Here is a 27,080-nt window from a genome sequence, read left to right as displayed (position 1 = left end):
AAGATATCGGATCGCCACCTCATAAAAGGACAACCACGGAAGCCTTGCTTTTCAAAAGAATCTTTTTTGTTATTATCTATAATTGTTTTTCTAGTTCTACATTTGAGAACAAACATGCCCTTAGTAATCTATAATTGACGTTTTTCATCATTTGCTCAAATTGGATGACAATTAAAATCATTTATTTATGAATAAGCAAAATAGCAATTCACGTCATTATTGACTTTCCTGTCTCTGTCACCGTTCTTTTCTCCTTCTTTTTTGTTTTTTATTTGGCTAATTGGAAATAGCAGCCTTTGGATAGTGACAATATAATAAGACTATGGGAGCAAGAGACTTCCTTGTTTGATCTTTTCTATGGACAAACTTTCTAGTATGATTCAAAGAAGGTGCTTATTAGTTGACTTTTGTTCTTCTGCTTTTTCCTTGTTGCTGATAGGAGGTGGAGAAGACCATCGACGGAGTATTAATTCATTTCACACACTATGAATAATATGCTTGTTTTATCTCTCTGCAAAAATATAATTAATTGTAACATTAATGTAAAGTTTTCTTTTTTTTTTTTCTTCTTCAAATTTTGCCTAACATATGTTACATACAAATCTTAAGAATCCCGTCAAGAGAATCATATAATAATAGGATTAATTTTCTATACACTGACAGTGCATGCAGTTTCATCATTAGATGCATGACATGTAATACGAATTTGAATTTGAAACTCAAATTTTACATATGTGTCGTATATCTAACCGTAATAATATATATACTGTTAGTGCATATAAGATTTACTCGTAATAATACTTAAACAAATAGGCTGAATTGTCTATTTGAGGATACTCAGTGGACAAATATGAAGAGATACATATAAAATTGCACAAGTTGAATATACTAGTAAAGTAACACTACTACTAATTAAGTAGTAATTAACATTCCTACCCCCACTGCTTTCTCTTTAATTAAACCTGATAATGCCAATCGTCTTCACCAGGAGTCCGTCCAACGTCCACGTAAACTCCTCGCTTCCGACCACGGATCTCACACACATTTTACACACTAAATAATAGTAATGCATACTCACACTTCCCGACAGATATACATTCACAGAATTACACACACCATATATAAATAGATAGGGATAGATATATCTAACATTTTTCATATATAGGAGTAATATTTATTTATGTGTATGTAATATATAGTCAAAAGACATCAAGGGCTTCGTTCCCCCTTAAACCATGGCTCGAAAGCACAAGCCTTCAATTTCTCTCACGCTTTTCATATGCCTGATACTCTGCGGTATAGCGTGCGGTCGTTTCATCGGTGACGACGGTTCAGATCTCGTGTCGGATGGGGTCCACAGTCAGCAGGAGCAGCAGCGGCTTTCGCCAGTTATCCGGATGTTTTCAGCTGCGGAGGAGACGTGTGAGCAGACCTACGGATTCATGCCGTGCACCACCACTATACTTGGAAACCTCTTCTTAATTGTGGTCTACGGCTATCTCATGTTTCTCGCGGCAACTTTTCTTTCCAGCGGGAGTGAGCTTCTGCTGGAAATACTCGGTCCCGGTCTTATCGGCGGACTCTTTCTTCCTATACTTGGTGCTCTTCCTGATGCTATGCTCATTCTCGGTAACAATTCTTACTGTGTTTCTTTTCGTCACTTTTTTTTAAAAAATTTATTTCGAAAATCACAACTTTTATTTATTTATTCCGTTCCTTTTATTGACTTGCTACTTTTTTGATGTTGGTGATCTGGAGTTCTTTATACTTTGTAATTTTTGGGAAATGATTTGGTGTTTATTTGCTTTGAGAAGTGTGGAAGGATAAAGGATAGTTCAAGGATTCAAAGTTGTATCGTGGGTCTAAAAGCTGGTTATCGAGTTGCTTGTCACTCTATGAGGGAAAGTTTGTTTGTATTTAAAAAAAAAAAAAATTTAGGAGCGTGGTGGTGGAAAATACTGAATTCTGATCCTCGTTTGTTTTTTCCCCCCCTTGTTTTGTGTTTTTATTTTTAATTATGATGACTTGGGTGCTAACTGCTGGTTTGATTGAGAGTCAAAAGGAATAAAGGATAAAACTTGCTTTGGAGATGTGAAATCTTGACAAAGTTTAAGCATTGTATTCATGTTATACTACAATAACATGATCTGAACTGAATGTTTGGCAGACTACATGCAGCAGTTGCTTTTGGTTATGTAAATGACTCGAATGTTTGGCAGCCGTTAACTTGTGAGATGTGAAACTTAGATTTCAGGTTGAAGGAAGTTCTGAAGTGAATTCTTTAGATGCACTCATTTATAAATGGAGGTTTCTATTTATTATCGAAACTGCATCTTGGATATTGGTGCAAAACATTTGCAAAGTTGAAGGATAGTTTGAACAATCTGATAAGCGTGTAAACAGAGGTAATCATGATGAAGTGGATAAGAACTTAATTGCCATGGTTATTTTTTGATTCCAAGGGTTGTTGCGCTTCTTACCTCAACTGTCTCAAGTAATCACTGAACATGGTTTTCTCTTGGTGTCTTTAACTAATGAAAAGTCCTTTATGTTATGTTTTGAGCTTTCAGGTCTTCCACCAATAAGTGCTGCATAACTATTTGTGATCTCTACAGCACTTTTTTCTTGTCAATTATTGTGAGACTATTCATGTCTTCCAAAAGCCATTATTAATTCATACCTGTATTGATTTATACCTTTCTCTGGTCAATCTCCTTTTGTCTTTTTTTTTTTTTTTTGCCTTTTTAAGTATCTGGGCTATCTGGAAGCGCTGAAACTGCTCAAAGCCAGGTCTCAGTTGGAATAGGCTTGCTAGCTGGCTCAACAGTCATGCTTCTCACGGTTATATGGGGTGCGTGTGTTACTGTAGGCAAGTGTGACATAGAGAACCATGTTGCCAAAGATTTACAGGATACAAAAGGATTCAGCTTGACTGGTATGTCTCTCGGGCTCTCATTCTTTCTTTCTAATGGCATGTTAAGGAAGGCTTCCTACTTACTTTTGAAGAATGCTATATTGTATTTATTTTCTTGATAAGTAAATTAGACTAAGTTACTGAATTGATTAGAATTTTGCTCCCCCCCCCTGGGTTTACACTTTTGCAACTATAAAGCTGCTTGTCTCAGCGTGTGAGTGAGATCGAGAGAGAGTCTATTTGTGCATGTCCATTCCAATGAGCCTGTGGAGGGATTCATGTTTGCTTGAGCCATTCATTAGCTGCTCTAAATGTTATGTACACTGAACTTTTTCCATAAAGTGGAGGAAGAGTTGGTGTCGAAATAGGAGTTTCTTTTTTCTTGTGGATTGCCTTATTGGACGTGTTTAACATCAAATGTAGCAAATTATGTTGAAGTGAGGTTTGGAAGATGATATGTTGTTTTCTGTTTTTGGTTTATGTTTACTACATTTGCTTTTGCTGTATTTTGGAAATTTGAACTTATGTGTGAAAACAGAAATGTAGTTAAGGTCTATAAGGAGTATGTTTTCAATAGTTTTCCTGACTCTTTAGGCTTGCTATAATGCGACTTTTTGTCAAAATTAGCAGCTGTTATGCTCCTCTTGTATCATTTCATCAGCTTTGATGTGGCTTCAGAAGTAATCCTCCCAAATAGGTCATTGAGTGTGAGATGGTGCTGTATTTGATTTTCTTTGAATTTATTTATACATGCAGGCTCTGGTGTTAGTACTGATATCTGGACATGCTATGCTGCAATCATCATGGCTGTTTCTGTGCTCCCATTTTTAGTAGTTCAACTACCTCAAATGCTCAATTCAAATTCTGGAAGACACTTAGCGGTCTTGATTGCTCTTATTGTCTCCGTTGCACTTCTGATTTCCTATTGCCTATATCAGGTAGTTTTCTTCTTCCTATTTTCTATGGCAGGAGAGGGTTGGGTTATGACTGCATGCTAGCAGTTCTCCTCTACATCCTTGCTTGGTCGAGAAAGATAGTGCATCTTTGTGTGTACTTGAGAGTGCAAAAATCTTGAACTTTTGTGCAAACTTTACACTTGAATTGTCTGATGATGCAAAAAAACTTAATTGTCACCCTTGTCATGAATGCATTTAATGGTCACCCTTGTTGTGAGTTCATAGTAATTAATACTCTGGATTGGGTGCAAAGCAAGCTTAACATGCCTAAGCCCACAATGCATATTAGCAGCTTCTTGTCTTTGTACAGTAGGCTTTTCCAAAATACTGATGAATTGATCTCTGTAAAGATGAGTTCTAATGTGGAAAAGTTGTACTCTACTGCTTGAGAAACAGAATAATTTCTTTTAGGATGCTATGCTATTGGAGACTTGGTATATCCTAACACTACGCAATGAAATTATATGTTAGGGAGCAATTCGTGTCTTGAATTTAATAATTCTGCAGTAGGGCATCAGTATGATAGTTGTAGCCAAGATATCGTCTGTTCTCGGTTGATTTATATTTATATTATTCGATAGAAGTGTAAATAAGTCATTGTTACATACATACATACATATATAGAGTGAAAACATTCAAGGGTGTTTATTTTATTAAAAAAAAAAGGAAAATTTAATGAAAATGCGTCAGTAGAAGTTAAGGTAAAATCATATTTGTAAAGCGAAGAAAGATATTTTAAATGAAATTGTAGCTTACAAATGCTAGTATCAGCCCTTTTTTTTTTTTAACTTGAAACATTACTGGAAGGTAGGAATCTCTGACTCTTTGGAGAGCAGTACTCAATTGCTTTTGCTGCATGTTTAATGACACTTGAGATAGTCTTCATCATTGCCGCTTCAGTCTGTCTGTCTCTTTGTCTCTCTGTCTCTCTCTCTCCACTTTGAAATGATGTCTTTATCTTGAATACCTGATTCTATTTCCTTTTTCCTCAAACGGAGCTTTGCAGGTGTTTCAGCCTTGGATACAGAGGAGACGGCTAGCATTCGCAAAGCATAAGCGTGTGATTTCAGGCATTCTGAAGCATTTGAAAATGCGAGCTTTAGGGAGGCTTTGTAATGATGACGGGACAATTAATACGGAGGTCTTAAAAAAGTATGTGCTGCTTCTGCTGCAGCTGATTTTTAGTTATTGAGCATTCTGTATACCTTTCAATGGCTAAACATCTTTGATTCATTGTCCATTTTCTTTCTGGCTTGATTTATGAAACAGGCTTTTTAACACAATTGATGAGAATAAAGATGGATGCCTCTCTTCTTCTGAATTAAGAGCACTGGTCATAGGAATCCGCTTTGAAGAGATAAATCTGGATGAGAATGATGCCGTAGAAAAGGTGATGAAGGATTTTGACACGTCTCGAGATTCTCTAATTAGTTTCGATGAATTTTTTTATGGTATTTCAAGATGGCTTGATGAAGCCAAGGGTTCCAGAGCTTCTCAGGCTGGTCCCGGTACAATGAAGTATTTGGAAGATTTTCATGAGGTATGTGCTTTTTCCGGCTTTGACCAGGGAGCTTGATCTCCAAAATGATTATGACACTATTGAGACATTTTTGCAGCAAACAAAGAGAGAACATTACTTTTTAGGGGAGCAGAGTGATGAAATTGTTGAGGGTGTTGACAACCCCCGGTGGACCACAATTAAGGCTGTATTACTGTTGTTATTGGGGACTGTTATTGCCGCTGTATTTGCAGATCCCTTGGTTGACGCTGTTGATAATTTTTCAAGTGCTACAAGTATTCCTTCTTTTTTCATCTCATTCATTGCACTGCCACTGGCAACCAACTCTAGTGAGGCAGTATCAGCAATAATATTTGCCACCCGCAAGAAGCTAAGATCTGCTTCTTTGACATTTTCAGAGGTCTGATTTTCCATTTGTTGTTTCTTATTCTGATATTTTACAACTTTTGTCCTATATGAAGGTGCATTCTTATGTCCCTCCCCGACCTACCCCTCTTCCTCCCCCATAAAAGAAGAAGAGCGATTAAGTGCAGATGTTTCCTAGCATACCCATAACATGCTCTGGGCAATTACAAGGTTAAAAACTGAGGTGCTGGAAAAGGGATTGATTAATGGGATGGGAGCTCCTTGCCAGCTTGTGTCTGGTTTATGGTTTTGTTTTCGAAGTGGCTCAATCAGTATGGACATTCTCTACTATTTTTTAGAAAAGAGTGCTTTCTATTAAATTCTAATGATCAAGGATAGTCCTGTCTATTCTCGCACCAGGCTTCAGACACTATGAAGGCTATGAATGCTAGATACAGGCAGCCATTGCAAGCATATAGACAGTCTATATTGCATCAAATGCATGGCCATCCCTACTGATAGTGTATTCCTTCAAGCTTTTCTTCTTGGTTTTTCTGTTTTTGGTGAAAAAAGGGAAGGGGGGTCTCCAAAAGGTGAAAAGAGGGTTCAATATTGGAACAAATGCTCACCAACCTCACAACAGTCACCTCTTTCTTCCTCTTCCTCCTCCTCCTCCTTTCCTTTATTAGTTATTTATATATTTATTTGTTTTTGAATCCCAAGCACGCAACAGTTGCTGTCTTGCTGAAAAACTTTTCATGGTATTTTTGATACTTACAAGTCTATTACTGGTAGATCAATCCCAAGTCTATTCTTGATACTTTTGTGGGTGCTGAAGTTGACTTCGTTGATCTTTCTTGGTTTTCTTTATCTTATCCCCTTCTTTGTGACCTGTCTCTGGTATTTCATTTTCCTTTTGGTAGCATACCCCTAGAAAAGTTGTTCAAATATCTTCTGACTGAAATTCGGCTTTATGTGCAGCTCTTTTATTTCAGATCCTACTTGATAATTCTGATCTCAAACTTATTCTGTCCTTGCAGTTGTATGGAGCTGTGACTATGAACAACGTGTTGTGTCTATCAGTCTTTTTGGCCCTTGTATACGCTAGAGGCCTGACGTGGGACTTCTCATCTGAAGTGTTGGTTATCTTGATCGTTTGCATCGTCATGGGAATCTTCGGCAGTCTTCGCACTACATTTCCTCTTTGGACCAGTCTGATAGCTTTCCTGCTGTACCCATTTTCCCTGGCACTTGTTTACGTTCTTGACTATGTTTTCGGTTGGTCATAGATTGTTGTGCTGGTACCCTCGTTTGGCTCTTAATTGACGAGAATTCTGGGTTTAAATATGTACATCCAGAGTGACTTTTTTTGGATCCTGATCACAAACACACACGCACCGGGAATTTATATGTAGCAATGGCTTTTATACTCTCTATATGAACAGCTGTACCGGCATTACCTTCTCCCCTCTTTGTATTGGGATTGTTCTGTTTTTCAATATCTCCGGACTTCAATCTGATGATATCTTTTTAATAGTATGATTCAATTTCAATAATGTAATGGATAGATTTTATCTAAAGATTTTTATTATGCCATCCGAGTATTGTTCCGGATACCCCTCATTGCAATAAAACTGTCATAAAACTCCTATTTGAAGCTGTCTAGGATAAGTAACTTGAGGGCATTTTTCGGTCGTGTAGACCGAGTTTTGACCTTTTGTATTAAAGTCGTAAGATATTTTGAGGTATCGCTCTTGGTTTTTTGCCTTCCAAGTATTTCAACATATTCTAAGCTGAAAAGGTCGATTTAGAGAAGTAAGTAGTATAATGTGCTGTTAAGATGCTTTTAAATTTTCAAACATCTTTACCATTGTAAACTATAATTTATAGTACGGAGAACGCTCACCCTTTGGTTTAATGTATCTAAATCTTGACGATCTAATGATTGAATAATGACCTATGGGGGACCAGAAATAAATTAGTCTTGAAAGTGTTCAACGAAAGTAATTAATCAATTAAAAACACAGACGAAATGTGTTAAAAACACAATTCGCAACTTTGCCAAATGATTATGAAAATTAGTAGTAACTTACAGGCTCCATGTTTTCATATTACCTCAATATATCCTCGACACTTTCTACAACCTAATTAGATAATTTTTGCCTTGGGGAAGTCGGAAGAAGGGATGGGGGGCGGGGGAAGAAGTTGATTAAAAGCTTTCTGTAGAACAGTAGAAGGCATGATATTCATTTTTTCTCCTATTTAAAATTACTCTCATCTATTTTCACTTCGTTGGAGGAGCTGGTGGGATAAAACAACTTGGAAGCCATCCAAACTTCCACCCCACCAAAAGCCCCCCCAAAAAAGATAAGTCAGCAGAGCCACCAAACTTCCATTGCGTAGAAATTAAAAACTCGAGATGTGGAACCACATCCGAAACTATCTTCATTCTTTTGTCTATCAACGTGCCTTACATATGGAAGTCGAATTACCACTTGGAAGAGTAGATTTCTTCTGTACCAGGTGATCCATCAACAAGGCACTAACAATCGCTGCAAGAAATGAATAGCCATATCAAAGAGCAGAGCAGGGCAAAATGGCCTACAGTTGCGATTCAGCCAAAAACCGGGGATGGCGTCTATAGCCTCAAACTAAGATCAACATTTTCTCCTACATCACCATTGCAGTTGTCTGCTGGGGTTGCCACCTGGCCAACCTGCTTCTTAGCTGCAGGGAAGAAGCTAAAGAAAGGCGGCCGCATCGATTTGCTTGACCCTTGGCCTTGGATGGTATCGTCACTGCTTCCCTACAATATATGACAAACGCAAACTATTCAAAGACGGTCAACTTGAGACCATAAAAACTGAAGGAGAAACCTAAAAGAAGCCACTTAAGTGGAGTATGATCTTGGTCCTCGGGTTTCTTACTTGACTTGGCTGAGATCCAAATTCAGATAAGCTCTGGGGCCCTGAATTCGATAAAAAATGCCTGTACTGTGAATTCAAATTTGGGGCAGCAGCTGCTGGAGGCGCCAATGTAAGAAAATCTCCATCCAGGCCTCCATTTTGTCTGATGTTCACTTCCTTATGGGTTGCTTCAGCCTGGGTGCTTGATCTTGAAGGGCCTTCTCTGAAACTGATACAAGGATACTGTCAGACTATGGTAGTAACTTTTGACTGACGCAGGAAATATTATGCTAGATCAAGGTAGACCTGGTAACTGGAAATTCTGGTTCAGTAGTGGCAGTGCACCTGTTGCTGCATGAAGCAGGTTCATCTAATCGTGGTATGGGAGCAACGTAGCAAGGAGGATATTTGAAGTGAAAAGCAGGGGCTGGTGGAGTTTCCATAGGGAAGGGATATGGCCTCTTCATGCCAATCATCTACATTACATCATAAAAGGATTACAATCATCTACATATGAAACATAGGACTGAACTAAGAAAAGAAATAGCAAAACAGAAATGCCATAAACCTAGACGGAATGATTCTAATGTGCAAACAGGAGGAACATTACATTCAGTTACTCAATTTGGCAAAAGAGGAAAATTTTACTCAATTTGTTCACACGTCACAGGTGCAATCAACACTAAATTACAGAATTTCAATAGCAAAACAAACTAAAAATCTAGAACAACTAAGAAAGCTGTCCTGGGAATCTCATTACTAGATGTTGACATATTCCGCTTGGTTTCAAAAACCCAAAGAATCTATTTTCAACAGTTCATTGAATAAAGGAAAGAAAACTATTACCTTCTCTTCATCTGGCCACAAAGGTGTGTAGTTGCTCGCACAAAAATTTTGGTTTGAAGGGGGCTCCATCTGGAAATTCAGTATAGGTGGAGATGAAATCGCTGATGAGATATTCACCTGCAATTACCAACAAATCATTTTCCTAAATGATCCCTCCAAAGACAAATACAACAGCTGATTACTAACGCAGATGGCAAAAAAAACAACAAAGAGCTTCACCAACCATCGATGAAGAAGATGGTGGCTGAAATTGTTGTGATCTTTGCAACACATTTGGGAGGGACAAAAAGGGAGTGGGATTGCTGGAATCAAAAGGCAAATTCGCATTGGACCGGTACGCGAATCCAAGATGATCCAACCTCTGACTCTCCCCATCAGTACTAAATTCACCGTTCCACACTTTAGGCAGAGCAGGGACAGCGGACCATCCTATCTCACCTCCTCCTTCAACGTTGAACGGTTTCGACAGTGGAACAGAGTTTGTATGCATAATATCAACACTTGGGATTGATGGGGTTGGCCTAAACAAAGAATTCGGCGAAGGAAGATCACCGGGTGATGGCGGTGGCAAAGGCACTGAATGACAAGAAGAAAAACTAGGCCTAAATGCGGGACATTGAGCAGCTAAACATGGAGAAGAATTACTAGGCGATATAATCTGATTAGGTGGCAATACATCGGCAGCTTGTAAAACTACCCCTTTTTTCTGCTGTTCCTCCAATCTAATCTTCTCGAGCTGGGCAACACCTAACCCTCTTTGTGGGACCTTCTTCTGTTTCATCTTCTTCTGAGATCTACCGCTAGTACTACCACCACCAATATTACCACCACTGCCACTTGCCCCACCACCACTACTACTATTGCTATACTTTTGGCCATTGTCTTCTTGAGCCATGGTTGTGGTCAGCCATACAAAAGATCATTTCAGAGTCATTGATAGTAGTAGTACTGAGCAAATTTTAAAGAGAACCCACAAAATAAAAAAGAAAAAAAACCCATTCCCTTTTATACATAGACCATCCAATCCCCATTTGGCAAACAAATCAACGCCCCGTATTCTTGAGATACACAGAATCTTAGAAGAAAAAAAAAAGAACAGAACAGAGAAAATGGAAAATCTTGACAAATTAAAACAAACCCACAAACAGTGAGAAGAACCGAGAAAGAAACAAAATCTGCATAAATAGATTGCATATAATCTCGCAGGTCATGGAGTTATGACCGGCTACTTATATGGAAACAAGAACTTCCCCAAAATTCAGCAAAGATCACAACTTTTTGAAAAAAAAAAATGAAATGTTTTTCTATTTACTTACAGCACATCTTCCCCAAAATGTGCGTAGACAGAGAGAGAAAAAGGCTTTTTGAGAACAGAGAGAATCTGAAAGCTTCGGATTTTTCTCAAAACCCAGTTGGTAGTGTCTGAGAGACAGATCTCAAAGACAATTTAGCTAAATATGTTTCTGGGATTTTTAATAAAAAGTCGAGTACTACTACTACTACTGCTACTACTACAACAACAAAAGAACCCATATTTTCTTTTGCTCGTTTCACAGAGGAGAAAATAATAATAAAATAATACTCAATAATAATAATAATGCCAAATCTAATGCATGGTCTCTTTTCACATTCTTAGTCTAATTAGTCGCCCAAATCCTCGCTCCACTCCTCCTTTTATTCCTAGACCGACTCTCAAGAAGGTACTTTCTCTGAGCTATAGATACCACACCACTGCAGCAGCCACTGCCACTTAATTGTGCTCGCTGCATCTTCCTATCTTAAGACTTTCCTTCCAATTTGTAATTCTTCCACATTCCTTTCTTTACCCTTTGTTTTTTTTTTTTAAATTTACTTTCCATCCTACACGTCAAAATGTGGGTCCATATTTCAGTGGGTAATCATATATATATATTTGTACTATTATAAATAAATCTAAAATCTATGCATGCAATGCAATTCACCAACAAGAGAAATGTCTCTAGTTTAGTCCATGGCAGAAAACTTGGCCATGCTTGGATTGCTTGTTTCCGTCAGAAAATATTATCGTTTTCCGTGATCACATTTCCCTATCACCTTTTTCCCTCACATATATCAAATCGCTATAGTAATTTTTCCATGAAAAATGACGGAAAATGCAATCCAAACACAACCTTCATAATTACAAAATCCCTAGTATTTACAAGATTTAATTAGTTAGGTTGAGTTCTGAAGCCATAATTCTTTAATTAAAGCTAGAATTAAGAAATAATCGTCTGGCTGTAAATTTATTTTACATAGTACAATTTTTTTGGTAAGTTGGAACATTTTTCCCGTCATCAATAGTCGGAATAAATATTAATTGATTTTCTTTCTTAGAATATTTTGAATCAACAGTTGGCATGTCGCAAATTTACTGGAATTGATTAAAAGTTTTCAAGTCTTTCTAGAAAAGAGGTTGGATTTTCCGGAAATCATATAGCCATTACATCATCGGTGGGGATTGGGGACGAGTGCATTCATTTTTACTTTTTCTTTTTTTTTAAAATTTTTTTTTTCTGGTTGATAAGAGTATGATAAGTTTGTTAACATTTCAAAAAAAGGTAGGAAGAAGAGAGAACTTAAAAGCGACAGCCCAAAAGAAGATTCATGCGATCCCTACATTGTCCAATGAGATATAGTAGTATTTGATTGTGGTTTATCTAAGTCAAAAAGGGATGGATTATGGATATAATCTAACGCCTTGAGAATGAAAATCTTCTTCTTGATTTTTGCTAGGTTCATACAAAGAAAAAAAAAAAAATCCATTCTCTTTAGAAAAGAATCCAAACTGCTATTACATACAAATATACACCCCTTGAATTTCTGAATCAGGATTGTGGGATGTGAAAATTTTTAGCCTAGACATGGAAATTGGAATGAAGCTAAGCATGCAAAATGCAGTGATGATTTTTGACACAACATACTAAGTAAGCATGCAAAATGCCTGCAGTGTGTAAAACTCTCTTCTTCTTCTTTTTTTTTACGGCAATGATAATATTTATATAACATAATCTATTCCAATTTAGGGAAAGGAGAGTCTTAAAAGAAAGATCGTATACAAAGGGCTAATAAGTATAAGAACCTACGGCTGGCTGTGTGCGTACAATTCGAAGTTCAACATTTAAACCTGAGTTATCAAATATTTATCCCTGGCCCAATCTATATGTTCCTGCAACAAAATCCTGGTGAGTAACAACTGGCTTTAGATTCAGCAGTTTTACTTGAGTATCAATCTTTTTTTTGAAAAAAAAAAAAAAAAAGGGGAATCATCTCAGAGGTCAAGATAACTGAAAACATCACCAAATCTCCACTAGCTTTTTATGTGCCAATGGATTTGGCTTTCAGAATGGTCCCACCTTAGTCTCAACAAACTGCCTCTAACTTATTGAAAAGAAAAGAAAACATTTAATTTATAGTATCTGGAAGAGGGCCATCCATCGGCCAGGACAGGACTGTGGAGCCTCCATGACATTGACACCAACTCCATTGTCATTTGTGCATCCAAGATCTTGTTACATGTACAAGATTTAAAGGGCATCTATTTCTGAAGATTCTGTCTCTCTTTTTTTTGCTTTTCTTTTTAGGCTTTTACATGTTAGTTTTCTTGAACAATTGATTAGAACAGTGACAAATCTTTAGTGGGATTTTTGCCATTCTCTTATTTTGTTTCCTATATAATTTCTTTGGGGTTTGAATCATTAAATTCTTTCTCTTGTTTGGTAGGTTTTGAATACTGCAAAAAACTTTTTATTAGGGGATCCAATGATGAGGATGAAATCCCTTCAGGGTTTTTCTGAGGAAATTAAGGAGCATGCCTGGTCACAAACTAGTATAATTTGATTGCCATTCCTTTTCTCAGTTAAAAAATCACTTAGAAGAACATGGAAAGAAATATACACAGAAAGGGAAAAACCAGATACTCTACTACTAAACAAAGAACATGGACCATCATCTATGGCTTAGATGCGATTTAAGTAGAAAATCACTTAGATTTAATTTTTTTTTATTCAAAATCTAATGATGCAAGGTAAAAAAAAAAAAAGAATAGTTATTATATTATGCTACATTCATTAAAGTCATGTGTGGGAAATCACACACACACAAGGAAAAGAAGAAGAAGAAAAAAATTTTTGAAGAAGGCCAATCTATCTTTTTCAACGACTTGGATTGGGATTTCAATTTGTTGGCCATTCCTCTTTTACAAATCTCAAATCTTTGAAACTTGGCCAAACAAATGCACTTACCCTTTTGTGCAACCTTCACCTCCTCTCCTCATTGTCCCTCCTAAAAGGGAAATTATGGTAAGTGCACAAATAAATATCAGATCTTTGTAGTGTAAGTTTTAGTTTTGAATATACGTCTTGATGTAACGCCTTTGGCTTTCTTTGAGGCAACTTTTTTGGCATAGGTTACTTGGGTGCTAATTTAAGTTTAAAAAAAAAAAAAAAAAGCCTTAACTTTAGAGTAAATCTTTCCTACACTGACGGTGTATACACTATCATCGTTAGATTCATGACATGTGTGCAAAAGTTGAATTTCAAATTCAAATTTTGCATAGTTATCAATCATCCAACACTGATAGTGTATACACTGTCAGTGTAGGAAAGATTAATCCTTAACTTTATCAATCTATGGGCTAACTTTTATTTGTCTTTTTTTTTTTTTTTGGGGTTGGAGCATAATAATATGATCTGTGTGCTACCATGTCATGAACCAATACGGTTTCCTCATCTTTGGCTGACGTTCAATTTCAATTTTGGACATTACACATCTGACAACGAGGGGTCCCGTAGCTCAGTTGGTTAGAGCGCTGGTCTTATGAGCCGGAGGTCGCGAGTTCGAGCCTCGCCGGGACCATTTCGTGACCTATTTTGATTGAAAAAAATTGGTTCATTGGAACCAAATTTATTGGTTTTAATTAGATAGTTTTTTATAAGGCAATCAGAAGATTGCTTCCTTCATTTTATTTGCTAGTTTGGTCCGGATATCAAATAACGATCTGTATAATTTTTTTGTCACCAAAACTCTGATCCTACTACCACTTTTGGGTCCCCAGTGTAGGTCAATGACAAAAGAAGAAGAAGAAATTAAATTACATAATTGATTGAACTGGACTGCCAACTGAATACTATGTGCTACCTTATTCCGGCCACCCTCTTTGGTGACAGCTGAGCTTCTTGCAGGTCACACAACACCTTCAATTTAGTTGGCTTGTCAAATTTTACCCAAGCACTTCTAATTTTTTTCTTCTTTTCTTTTTTTTTTTTGGGCCAAGTATTCATTCAATGTTTCTCCTCTCGCATCAGCATATTTTTCTTATAACTCACCATTCTTTACTTCTTTCTGGAGAGTAACAATACTCTTGCAGCTTAACTGTGTCCTGCTTCTAACTTCCCATCAAATTGCATCTTCTTTTTTTTTTTTCCCATCTTTGTTGCTTCTCAACAACAGCAACAAAATTTTCCCTTTTTCCTGCTTCGTAGTGGGAACAATCTGAAACTGAATTCAGGGATTGAGGAGAAGCCTCTGATCAAGTCAAGTATGGGATCAGGTGATTGGTTTAAAACATTTATTAGCTTAAAGAAAGTGAAGGAAGACGGATCTAAACACGGAAAGGTAACTTTTCTACCCAATCATTGTTCTATATCTCCAAACAAGTTGTTTAGAACGTCCTGATAATTTACTTCTTGTTTAGAACGTAAAAAAGTACTACTATACTATTATTTAAATAATATCCCCAAATTTTTTTTCCTCACTATTAGCAGCAAGGTACTTTCTTCACTAGAAAAACAAAACTACTGTTTGGATTGGTCATTTTTTCAAAAATAAATTTTTTAAATACTATATTACAGTAATACATAAATAAAAATAATTCAAAAAATATCTCATCCATACAATATATCAAATATTTCAAAAAATATTTATAATAAAAGTAATTTATATGTGCTGCTATAGTAAATTTTTTCAACACCATCCCATAAAATAACTTCTCCAAACCCCCCGACCCCACATGAGTAAAGTCCTTTAATTGGCTGCTTACTGGGCTCGCTTTGCACGTGGACTCTATATACTTTTCGCACATCTGGAATATGAATTTGTTTGAAACAGGGAAAATCTGCGCCGGCCCAAAAAGCAAATGGGTCTATGTGGAGGTATCTCTCTGGTAAAGAGTCCACGGCTCTGGCTATCGCAAATGGATCGTCCAGTAAGAGGTCCAGAAGGAGGGGAATTACAGAGGATACTGCTGCCACTCGAATTCAGACTGCCTTCAGGAGATATGTGGCAAGTGTACTTTAAAGCCTTATTATCATTATATTTCTTTCTCTCTCTATCATGGAAATGATAAGCTCGTCTAAAAATTATTGATCTTGAATTGAAAATGGTGTCCTAAGGGTTGCTGCTATTGTGGAAAGGCTAATGGACTGAAAAGTAGTCACCGCTGTACACAAATCATTTGAATGTTTGGATTTGTTTCAAAATATATACTGAATCTTTGTAAATACACAATCCACTTCGACCCCAGAAAAAGTTAGGAGACGTGTAGCAACATAATCAATAAAGTTGAAAGATGAACTAAACTACTCGATATTCAAATCGATTTTTACTTGGTAAGAACTCGTTGGAATTTGATTTGTCAAGTAGTCAAGCAAAGTTTGAACAACCTTCTATTTTTGATAACATGCAAATTCAATAATAAAAAAAACTCGGCCAAACTTGATTTGGCAAATAAACAAGTCAAATTTGAACAAAATTTCAAGTTCATTAAAATAATCAAACAAACTTGAACGCTAGAGTATTTGGTTTAATTAGACTCGTTTATATCCCTAATAATCAATCGTCATGCATCATTGGCGACAATTTGAGGCTATAATTGTAGTGAACTTTTGTTTCTATTTGTAAATTAATTATGAAACACACCCTCAATGGATACATATTTTTGTGACGTGTGCATCTAAAACGATATGTCTCAATTCAATTTGGTTTTGCAAGGTTAATTGTATCATATTAGAAAAAATTGAAAAGTTCAGCAGACGTGTTGATCCAACTAGACAATGAGAATGAGGAAAGCAATCGGAAAATTATGCATGCTTTGGGGTGCATTTTGCTATTAACCCTTTTCAACTTTACAATAATGTAGGCAAGGAAAGCGGTACATCGACTAAGAGCAATAGGAAGATGTAGAGGTGCTATAGCTGCTTTGACCGCCGAAAAGCAAGCATCTTCTGCTCTGATCCATATACATTTTTGGAACAAAATGCAAGCTGAGATTAAAGCTCGTCGACAAGGGATGGTCAACGAAAACCGAATACAGCAGAAGAAGCAAGAAAACAGGCTGAAACTTGAGGCTAAGCTTCAAGAACTAGAGGTAACGAACACAGTTCTCAGTCCAGCTAACTATCAGTTGCCATCCAATTGAATTTGAATTGGCCACGTTGTATTAGCCCGCCCTTTATTCATTGTTTCCTCCAGTACAGACTGCAGAGCTCATTAAATTGTGAATCAATGTGATCTGTGTCTCTTGTCTCTTGCCAGAAGGCCCTGAATCCATTATCATCATGTCTTGCTTGTGTTATATAACGGCCTAATAAAGGGACCCTTATGCATATTTTGAATTTCGAGTCCCGAAATTTGGCAACCATGTACTATATGCTTTGCTTTTGAGGAGCCAAGAGAATATTGTTGACGATGCTTGCGAAATAGGCATCACCAATGCCACCTGATAGGAATATTAACTTGACATTATCTACTAGTAATGGTTGTATCATTCTAATTATTACAGGTTGACTGGTGTGGTGGCTCTGAAACCATGGAAGAAATTCTCCAAAGGATACAACAAAGAGAAGTTGCAGCTGTTAAAAGGGAACGTGCCATGGCTTATGCCTTTTCTCATCAGGCAAGCTGCTAAAATCCATCAAAATGATCTTTGTTCCGGAACGGCATTGGCTCGAGTTAATAACAACAAACTATTATCTCATTTTGTAGTGGAGGGCGAATTCTAGCCACTACTTCGGCCAGGCTTATTATGATCTCGGAAAAGATAGCTGGGGATGGAGCTGGAAAGAGAGGTGGATAGCAGTTCGTCCATGGGAAACCAGAGTTCTAGCCAACTCAAAGAAAGTTCATTCCAAGCAGGGAGACAGAGTATGGAAAACCACAAGCCCTGCTGCCATGAAACTCGTTGTCACAGTTAAACCCTCATTATTCAACGGGAAAGGTTTGCATCAGGCAAGACAACTCCCTGACCATATCATCGAGAAGCAAGCTAGCCAAAAAACTTAAAAGAGCCAATTAATGATTCAGAACATGGGGCCAAAAAACCCAAAAAAAAAAAAAAGAAGAAGAAGAAGTTACAATACCGGTTCTGCGTAAATTATTCTGGCTTGGTGTGCGACGAAATTGAAGAAAACGGCCCATCATTTCTGTACAGAACAAAGGGAAGACCTGTTGAGATAATCCTACATTACTATTATATACTATATTGCTAATTATGTCGATGATGATATTTTACGTCGTTTTGTGAGATATTCGTACATGACCTGGATCGAGTACAATAAGTGTGTACTAGCGTACAAACATTTGTTCGACTGATAGATACTTCTGCAATAATCAGGTGTTTTGGGTCCTTGGGAGGATGGATAAATTAATTTCATGTCCTGTTTTTACCTGATTAATGGTCCAACCCAATGGAAAAGATAGCTCTTTTCGCATTATTTATGTTGTCCATATTTCATTTAAGAACCTAAAAGCAGTACGATCCAACTAATAAATTCAGCACATAGAATCTCGTACCGCTTACTGTTGTGTTTCCATTCAGTGGCTGCAAACGAGTACCAAACATCACCTCTCCAACAGCATTTGAGGGTATTTTATGAAGAAGAACTAATAACATTTGAGGGTCTTTGCTAATACGAACTGCCCTTTTCTCAATCTACATAATCTCTCAATCACATATATTCTGCAAATCCAAACGAGGTACACACCCTCCTGTATAGTACTCATCGACCATAAAGAAGTACCAACAACCATGAGCAATTGTCACCATCTTAACAGCAGCCAAGTCCTATATTTTTCTTCCTTTTCCCCAAAAGAAAACGAAATTCCAGCGAAATTTTGAGATTTTTATGAGGCACAGAGATTTGCAGATGTAGGGGACCATGAACCGTGCCAAATACTACAATTTGGTGGCATCCATCTCTATATCCTTCCATAATTGAGCTTCGTCATCTCATTTCACCCATAATAATTGCTAGGTTCCTCAATTCCTCATGCAGCTGACCTTCACTTGGCCCCACAGCTTCTGTTCCCTCATTTCATCCATCTACCATACCCTTTAATTACAGAACATTACCTTAGATTCCTCAACAACCTGACTTTGATGCTAAACCAACCTTGACGGACCTACAACTATGATTCAAATCCACCTCCCTCTTACACAATCTAGATCCTGCAGTGAAAGCAACAGCTAAAACGTCTAAATTAATATTCACTTTTTCCAGTAATCGTAAATGGACTCGAGAAATTAAAGGCTTTCAACACCTCTCCTCAAATCACTTGCTGCTAAAGAGGATATTTTGGGACTCATTCAATGTGGTCAATCTATACCAGAAAGGCTCAATGGCTTGTAAGACGAAATTAATGAGAATCATTGTGCCAGAATGACTGTAAAAGATACAAAACTTCGAAGCAAATTGAATTGTATGCTCAGCTATCTGCAGTAGCCAGGTACTCTTGACTCTTAATGACTCCGCTGTGCATTGAAAATGACCTGTCTTGCAGTGCTCCCAAAACTTCAAGCATCGATAGAGATGTAAAACATCAGTCATTCTATCAATTCTCTTTGTGGGTTAAGGAAGTTGCTGGAGCATGAAATAATGCATTACAAAGCTGTATTGCATCAAATTGCCAAGAAAGAACCTTTTTTTCTTTTTAATAGAAAGGACTGTTTCATCTGCATGATGAATTCACCAACCCCATTCGTTAATTGTCCATCTTTTTCGAGTTGAGAAAGCAAGAACAAGCCCAAATACATGCAAACTCATCCATCCTTTCACCTCTCTTGGATTGCCTTGTTATCATAGAAAACAAAATGCTAGTTATGGTAGTCGGATATGCTCTAGGGTGTGACATGAACGTATTCATCAAAGACAGTAGAACTTGTTCAGCAGGTCTAATTCATAAACAGAAATTTAAGCAAACAGTGACAAACATGACAGCAACAGCAATCTGAAATTCGCTCTAAGGCGTCACATGAACATATTCATCGAACACATTGGAACATTTTCAGCAATTCTAGTTCATAAAGAGAAACTGAAGCAAGCATCACCACAAAACCAACAGACACAAAGCAAATTCCAAATAACTTAACAAAGTTGAGCTACAAGAGCTCGTTTAAACATGAAGCTAAAGCTGGGAAGTTAAACAAATTTAACATAGCATGCTAAACCGGGATTGAAAAACCTGAAACTACACTCAGAATTCTTCTTCCCGTGGTAGGCGCCATTATTGAGTTAAACTCACTGAATTCTCTCTGCTCCAATTGCAGCAATTTTGAAGCTCTAGCAGCGACAAAGCTGAAAACTTGGAACTCCAAGATTGCCCACCGCAACTGCAATTTAACTCCTGCAAATTAAGCTTAATGTAGCAGTATAACCTTTTCAAAAAGATTCAATCTTTCTATCAACTTAATCAGCAATATCTGCAATCAAATTATTGAATTCTAGGAAAATTTACCTGTAATGCAAAAAGAGAGGGAAATTGCAGTTGTTTTGAGCTAACTCAATGGCGAGAATCTGAGGAAGCAGAGGATGGCTTGTCTGATATGCCATCGTGCTCCTCTTCTTCACCTTGAATTCGTGCAGGAATGCGGAACCCTGAGAATCCGCCTACTCCAGGGGCAAATCCAATGCCAGATATCGACGATGGATAAATTGGCAGCACTGCCTGATGGTGTGGAATGTGATGATCTGCAGTGGCGATGGATATAGCTGATGGATCCATCCAAGCACGAATTGAAGGTGTATTACTGGACTGAAGGGGTCCCCTCTGAGAAAAAAGCTGGTTTTGGCCGAACAATTGCTGCAGGAAAGGCTGAGGCGTCGCCTGCGAATTGAACAAGTATCCTCCTGCTCCTGCACCACCACCGTCTCCACTGGCATTCCAAGCACTCAGTCTCTGATGAAACCGGCCTAATTCTGCAGGCTGCTGGTGGTGTTCAGCCCAGGCTGCAGCATCATACCCACCAAGTTGAGTATTTCCAGAGAAAAGGGCCTCACCTTGTTCAGGGTGTTGGCTTGTGGGATGGTTCTGATGATGCTGAGCTTGTTGTTGGTTGTGATGGTGGAGCAAAATGGGATCTTGAAATGACTGCAAAGAAAGCCGCAGATCTTGGGGGTGACTACTGGTTCTTGAGAGCAAATCTGGAGGTGGAAAGCTCTGAAATTGCATAGCTGAGGAATTAGCCTCAGCAGAAGCCCCCATTGGGAAAAAGGACTTGATAGTATCAGCAATTGAGTCCGAGTCCAGAGAAGGAGGCAGAAAACTCGAGCTATTTCCACTTGGATTTGCAGCACTATCAGTTTGGTGCAAGCCCTGTTGGGCATTTTCACTGCCCAACATTGGCATTACCCTTTTACTAGAAGGGCCAGCAGCAATAGCAGCGCGCACCACATCATCATGGTGGGTGACACCTAAATGTTGCTGCTGCTGGTTTTGAAGATTATCAGCTCGACTTTTTTGGGCTTGCTGGTCTTGCTCAAAACTCGTGTTTGCTGCCACTGAACCAGTTGTGGGATGCCAAGCAGGTAGTTCGGCAAGCTCATCAATAGCAGACTTGGCTTTCTTGATGAGCCAATCGACAGCTTTACTGGGGCGGTCGTAGCCAAGGCGGTCTTGGACATCGTAGAATTGAATGGCAGTGTGGGCAGATAGCCTCACACGGCGGTCCCTTGGGCCTTTGGCAGTGCAGACCTTGCTGTGGCGGTCTTTGCGCCCCGTAGACCTCACAATGTGCCCGCCTTGGACTTCCACGATCTCGCCGGCCCCAGTGCTGTTCCTTAAACCGCTTAGTCTTGAAGAACTTTGGCGGGTTGTGGGTTGCTGCTGCTGCTGCTGTTGAAGTTGGTGGTGGTGGTGAAAATTTTCTCCCATTTTCTCTCGCAATCTCGCATGTTCGTAGTCTTCCGGTTCGGTTGAAGACGAAGAAGGGAAGTAGGAGCGTTTCTTTGGTGGCTGGGATGTTTCTGGCGGTGCTGCTGATAAATAGAGCAGCTGATGGTTTAGGAGCAGTTGGGATTGTTGGTGGGCTTGGTCTTGTTCTTGTTCTTGTTCTTCCTCTTCTTCCACGTCTTCTTCTTGTCGTCCTGCAGAGATAGGGACTTGGGATGGTTGGTTTGGGTTCGGATAATGATGATGATGATGATTCCTCTGAGGATCCAGACTCAGACCCTTGTGATGCTTTTGTTGATGTTCCAGCTTTTGATTGATGGTGAGAAAACTTTTTATTCTTAGTGGGCTGTTGCTGTTTGCTCACTCTGTTCTCCACTACTTTCCTCTTCTTTGTTATGCTGCTTCTGCTGCCACAATTCTGAAATCTGATACTGCTGCTGCCTCTTCCAAAAGGCCCTGCCATTCAACCTTCCTAATTCCATCACCCCTCAACCACACAAGAAAAACTCAAAAATACTAGACCCAAAAGGCTAAGCTACCCTCTCACTTAGCCTAACCCATCTCTCTATATTTCTTTTTCCCTTTCCAGAGAGCCTTTATTTATATAGGCTGCTGCTGCTCCTGCTCTGCTGCTCCTGCTCTATTTGCTCTATCTCTACTGCTAGTACAACAACTATTACAACTACTGCAACTGCAAAGAAGTACTTATGGAGAGATAGTACCGAGTAAGAGAACTGATAATTTTGCTTTTGTACCTTTCGGTTGAAGAAGCAGAGAGTCCAAATTCAGGAACCCTCCCAGTAATTTTCCTGCAAAGTTTTCATTTTTTTTTTTTTTGATAGAAGAGAAAGAGCAGGGCAGGGCAGGGCAGGGCAGGGCAGCTGTATAAGCAAATGGGAGGGCTGTGAAGGATAGGAAAAAGGGGGAAAAAGAAAAAAGGTGACTTGTTTTTTTGGCTATAAGAGCCTTTCTTGATGCCACTGGGAAGAGTGGCAGCGTTTGGTCAGAAAGGAGATTAAAGATATTGGTGATCTCATCACTGCCCTCCTCTGCTGTTTTTGCTTTGCTGTGCTGTGCTGCTCTCCCCTTGTTTTTGTACAGCCTATACAACAAGTACCAGACTTCCAAATTTTTATTTCATTTTTTTTTCTAGTTAAAACTGAAATGGGCTTATTAGTTTTTACTTTACACTACTAATTTCCTCATGTCTCTGGCACCTTCTCTGGTGTCCAGTAGTAGTAATCTACTATTATTTTTAACTTGTTCAGCTTAATTAGTTAAATACAGAAGAGGATGGATGTCTTAGGCTGGAATTTTATATGGTGGGGTTTTGGGGGTTTGGTTTTGGTTATAGAATTGTTTATAGTTAGTTCAAAGGGATGTGTGCTTTGGTTTTTGTTAGATTCTACTTACTTACTTGTCCGACTAAATTATTCTATCTTGTTAAGATGGATAGAGAGGGATGGATTACTTCAAATGCCACCACCACCCCCTTCCTGAAAATGACCTCGTACAGCTTTTGTGGTTTCTCTGGCTCCCTTTCCTTTTTTTTTTTTTTCTTTCTTCTCTCTCCCCCTTTATTGCTTCACTTAAAAGAAACAAAATCATCCATCCCTTCTCTCAAATTTCACTCTCCCAACCGACCGACCTTTTTCTCGTTTACTGGATTACTGTATCTGGCATCTCTTTCAGCCTGTCTCTTTATTTTAGCTTCACTTTTCGAGTAAGCATATTTTAAGATTGATGAACAAATTGTTTATTAGTATTTATTTCCCATTCCCAAATCCTGATAGCAATTGACTGCACTTTTCCTGCACTTCGGGGTTGGATCGGATGGTTTCGAAATAGTCTAATTAGGTCGTGAGATCGTGTGTTCGAATCATCTTTCTATCGCTTGTATATTCTTGGGGTCGCGGTGTATAAGTACAGGAAAATTAGTCTGATAAAGTCGGGACACTCCCTGTGTTTAAAAAAAAAAAATTTGACTACACTTTTCCTATTTCACCTTCTTTTGAAAAAAAAAAAAAAAAAAAGAAGAGGAAGAAGAAGAAGTTGTTGGCAGATAAAATGAGAAATGAAAGGAGGAGGCCAAAAATAACCAGTAATGATCAGCTTTTGGCTGAGGGCTCAGATTTGTCTGGCGGGGTTTTGGCAAAATCATCACCAAGACCATACAACTATATGTCACGACCTCTTTTTTTCTTTCTTTTTTGGCAGTACAATCTTTTTCAGCGAATCAGTGTACTTATCTATCTTCATCATGATGGCTAAACTTCCATCTACCTTTTAAGCAGCTCTTTTACTGCAATTAGCACTATGCCTGCTTCCACTCCAAACATACTTTTCACATGCAACGACTTCAACTATCCAGTTGGCTGCCCCTTCAGTGCTGTTCTAAAGTTGGGATGGAGAGGGAAGAAAAAACAGTAAAGTACTCTTATTAAAGTATCAGAATAAAATGATCTTCAGAGAGGTGTTGACTAAGTGGTGAGCAGATTCGCGTGAAGAAATGAAGCAGAAGACCGAAGTCAAGTCAAGTAAACCAGAAAAATATCTATCAACTAGCTCGTCGACGGAAACTTTTCTCCGTCCAGAGCAATCGTCGAGATTCTTTATTGGCATCCCCCCTCCTCCCCCTCCACCTCCCTAATCCTTTTTTCACTTTTCTTGGCATGTTAAATTTTTTTTTTAAAAGCAAAATGGTGTATATGTGCGTTTTTATTGTGTTTGTTGGGAGGGGGGGAGAGGGATAGATTATGTACCTGCAAATTTTTATTTTTATTCTTCTAACTACAGTTGCAAATTTTGGTCTGATTGAACTGGATTTCGACTTAATTTTAACAAACTCGAAATTGAATTCAAACTCTTCAAGCTCTCAATATAAAATTTGAATTTGAATTCGCCTTCAAATTCAAGTTTAGCACGTGTTCGATTTTAAAAAATGAAAAATAAATATCTTAAAAAAATAAATAAAATAATAAAATAATATAAATATATATATAATTTTACTATTAAAATAATATATATGAAATCGAGTCAACTCGCAAGTTAGAATTCGACTTGATTAGACTGAACTCGAGTCGAGCTTTTGACTCAAATTAGATTGCGAGCGATTTAACTCATATGCAACTCTACTTCTAACGCTAACTCATCTCACACATAAATTGGCATTGGATTCCATTCTGATCCGATCAAATTATGTGGATTGGGTATCCTATCTTTTGGAGGAAATCATATTGGATCTCAAGTGTTTTGAGTCAACGGGTATTTTGCCCACCCCTAATGGCCTTACTAGCTGAATTAACTAGAGTTATTATCTAAAAAATTATGAATTCTAATTACTTGAAAGGTCTTTTTGTACCCTAAGGCTATTCAAATTACGCGCTTTTTTGTGTGCCGGTCTTCATCACGTCAGCAGGGCATTAGCTAGGACTAAATAGAATCAAATAGAGCTTAAAGGACTTGAAATTAATCAAATTAAATCATCAAAAAATATATATATATATATATATTGGAGAGCAAGGGAGGAAAATGCGAAAATTTGAATTCAAAACTTATAAATTCTAAAATCCCAACTTTAGATTACTAAATTAAAACATCATCGCCAATATGTGAATGAAGAAAAATTGTAGGCAACCTTCGAATGCAGAATTTATGGACTCCCCAAGGGTCACGGCATTGTCTTTGATAGCAGTAATAAACCACTGCAGTAGCTCTGCATGACAGACAGTCAGTCTTGCAAACAAGATAAGAGTGGAATTTAACTCCACGCTTTACATCCACAGGATTTGTACTTTATAGCGTCTGACAAATATTTCATCAGTTTTGGATTATTATTAAACAGATAAGAACAGGAGTATCGTTTGTTTATAGATTCCAAAAACTGCCAACACGCTTCAAAAATCACCACTGCCCAATTTCCTATCTCAACTCTCCAAAATAATTTCCGGCCAATAATAATAGAATGAATCTTATATACACTGACAGTATATATACTATTATCACCGTTAGATTCATGACATGTGTGTAAAAGTTAAATTTCAAATTCAAATTTCACGTAGTTGTTATTCATCCAATGCTAACATCGTATGCATTGTCAGTGTAGAAAAAATTAATTTATAATTTAATATTCATTCCGTTTTTTTACCTTTTTTACTTCGATTAAATAATAGAAAAATCCGAACATATCAAGAAAAAATAACCTCTTTTTTTTTTTTGGCATACCAACTAGCAGAAAATGCAAATGGCAACGACGGCATTTGGCAGCGAAGTAAAAAGAAGCATGTTATAGATGCATGATTTTTTTTTTATTTATTTTTTTACTGAACCTTTGTATGATGGATTTGGGACAATTTAGAACAGTCCATTAATTTTTCACTGAAAAACGCTGGGCGCTGACAATCCTCGAGCACTTGATTTGTAATGTCTGCTATCACCGCCACCGCGAACCCTCCGTGCAGTTCTAAAGGGAACACTACTGCATTAGTTCAGGACCAAAAATACTCAAATCTCGGGTATACATTTCTTTAATTCTACGTGCTCCAGATTATTATCTAGCATTAGGGGTTGTTTAAATTTTGGAAAACAATAAAGAAAATTGGCCGATCCGATATAGATTGGATTTCAAAATTCGGTAAGACGGAATTTGGTAATATCAAAATATATTAAATTATAATGTTTAGTAAAAAAAATTTTGGGAATAAATATTAAAAATACGTTACCAAATTATATGATATTATATATATTAGTTATATGTACACATACACACATATTATTACTAAATATTAATTAGTAATGAATAAGTAATTAGTTGACTACTGAATACTAACTAATAATCTAGTACAATATTACCATCTAAATTGATTGAATTTTATTAGAAAAACATATGGCATATTATTTTAGCTCAACAATTTTTTTTAGATACAATTAAAATATGTTAGCTTATTTTTTACATTTCTAATTATGGATATTATCGAATTGCCAGTTCTTTGGCCGAAATCTAGTTACTAATATCTAATTTACCAAACTAAAGTTTGATTGGTAATCAGATATTGGCATTAAAACAAAAAACTAATTTCCAAATTCCCGAATTTTTTTTTTCATTGAATTCCCGCTTACTAGCCGATGAACACCCTTGTTTAGCATATCCGCTTTTCTAGAATAATTCAAGCACATAAACTTTCATAAATTAAATGATCATTTTGGCTAAATAAAAAGTTTAGTGGCCAAAAATATGGAATTTTAAATAACTTATGATTATTTTTACGATTTGCTTCAATATCATATATATATATATATGCTTGTTTCACCAGCTTCGTTCACCTACATACTTTTACACCCTTCATGATGTATATAGAAATAAAATAACCTGAAATACCATTGAACCAGAGAAAAAAAATTAGTACATATAA

The 27,080-nt window shown here is 37.5% G+C and overlaps 4 protein-coding genes and 1 non-coding gene across 8 annotated transcripts; 3 read left to right on the top strand and 2 right to left on the bottom strand.

Moving 5' to 3' along the window:
• The first annotated feature begins 1,173 nt into the window (after positions 1-1,173).
• On the top strand, positions 1,174-7,328 carry LOC113770048 (sodium/calcium exchanger NCL-like). Its single transcript, XM_027314396.1, has 7 exons — positions 1,174-1,629; positions 2,750-2,935; positions 3,671-3,852; positions 4,877-5,022; positions 5,140-5,410; positions 5,487-5,789; positions 6,775-7,328. The coding sequence occupies exons 1-7, from the start codon at positions 1,236-1,238 to the stop codon at positions 7,021-7,023; spliced, it is 1,731 nt and encodes a 576-aa protein (XP_027170197.1). The 5' UTR covers positions 1,174-1,235; the 3' UTR covers positions 7,024-7,328.
• Positions 7,329-8,222: 894 nt separating this feature from the next.
• LOC113772216 (WAS/WASL-interacting protein family member 1-like) lies at positions 8,223-10,737 on the bottom strand. 2 transcript variants are annotated; one of them, XM_027316805.1, is made up of 5 exons: positions 9,710-10,737; positions 9,487-9,603; positions 8,947-9,116; positions 8,662-8,869; positions 8,223-8,540 (listed from the first exon to the last, which is right to left on the bottom strand). In XM_027316805.1, exons 1-5 carry the CDS (start codon positions 10,379-10,381, stop codon positions 8,373-8,375), a joined length of 1,335 nt encoding a protein of 444 aa, XP_027172606.1. In that variant the 5' UTR covers positions 10,382-10,737; the 3' UTR covers positions 8,223-8,372. The 2 variants fall into 2 exon arrangements, with proteins under 2 accessions (XP_027172606.1, XP_027172607.1); XM_027316806.1 differs by having other exon boundaries at positions 8,986-9,116.
• A 3,550-nt stretch (positions 10,738-14,287) lies between these two features.
• Positions 14,288-14,361, top strand: TRNAI-UAU. The gene has a single exon. It is a non-coding gene; the product is annotated as a tRNA-Ile (tRNA).
• A 552-nt stretch (positions 14,362-14,913) lies between these two features.
• On the top strand, positions 14,914-18,086 carry LOC113772182 (protein IQ-DOMAIN 1-like). The gene is made up of 5 exons (XM_027316753.1): positions 14,914-15,120; positions 15,613-15,786; positions 16,643-16,870; positions 17,285-17,398; positions 17,488-18,086. The coding sequence occupies exons 1-5, from the start codon at positions 15,046-15,048 to the stop codon at positions 17,782-17,784; spliced, it is 888 nt and encodes a 295-aa protein (XP_027172554.1). The 5' UTR covers positions 14,914-15,045; the 3' UTR covers positions 17,785-18,086.
• A 1,626-nt stretch (positions 18,087-19,712) lies between these two features.
• LOC113772113 (transcription factor TCP4-like) lies at positions 19,713-22,726 on the bottom strand. 3 transcript variants are annotated; one of them, XM_027316665.1, is made up of 2 exons: positions 20,236-22,726; positions 19,713-20,136 (listed from the first exon to the last, which is right to left on the bottom strand). In XM_027316665.1, the coding sequence occupies exon 1, from the start codon at positions 21,649-21,651 to the stop codon at positions 20,281-20,283; it is 1,371 nt and encodes a 456-aa protein (XP_027172466.1). In that variant the 5' UTR covers positions 21,652-22,726; the 3' UTR covers positions 19,713-20,136; positions 20,236-20,280. The 3 variants fall into 3 exon arrangements, with proteins under 3 accessions (XP_027172466.1, XP_027172467.1, XP_027172465.1); XM_027316666.1 differs by having other exon boundaries at positions 19,713-20,110; XM_027316664.1 differs by having other exon boundaries at positions 19,713-20,124; positions 20,236-22,725.
• Between the last annotated feature and the right edge of the window lie 4,354 nt (positions 22,727-27,080).

Source organism: Coffea eugenioides, chromosome 5 (assembly GCF_003713205.1).
Source record: "Coffea eugenioides isolate CCC68of chromosome 5, Ceug_1.0, whole genome shotgun sequence".
In the NCBI taxonomy this organism is placed as follows: Eukaryota; Viridiplantae; Streptophyta; class Magnoliopsida; order Gentianales; family Rubiaceae; genus Coffea; species Coffea eugenioides.
Note: the sequence above shows the minus strand (reverse complement) of the source record. Positions and strands in the feature narration are given on the sequence as shown.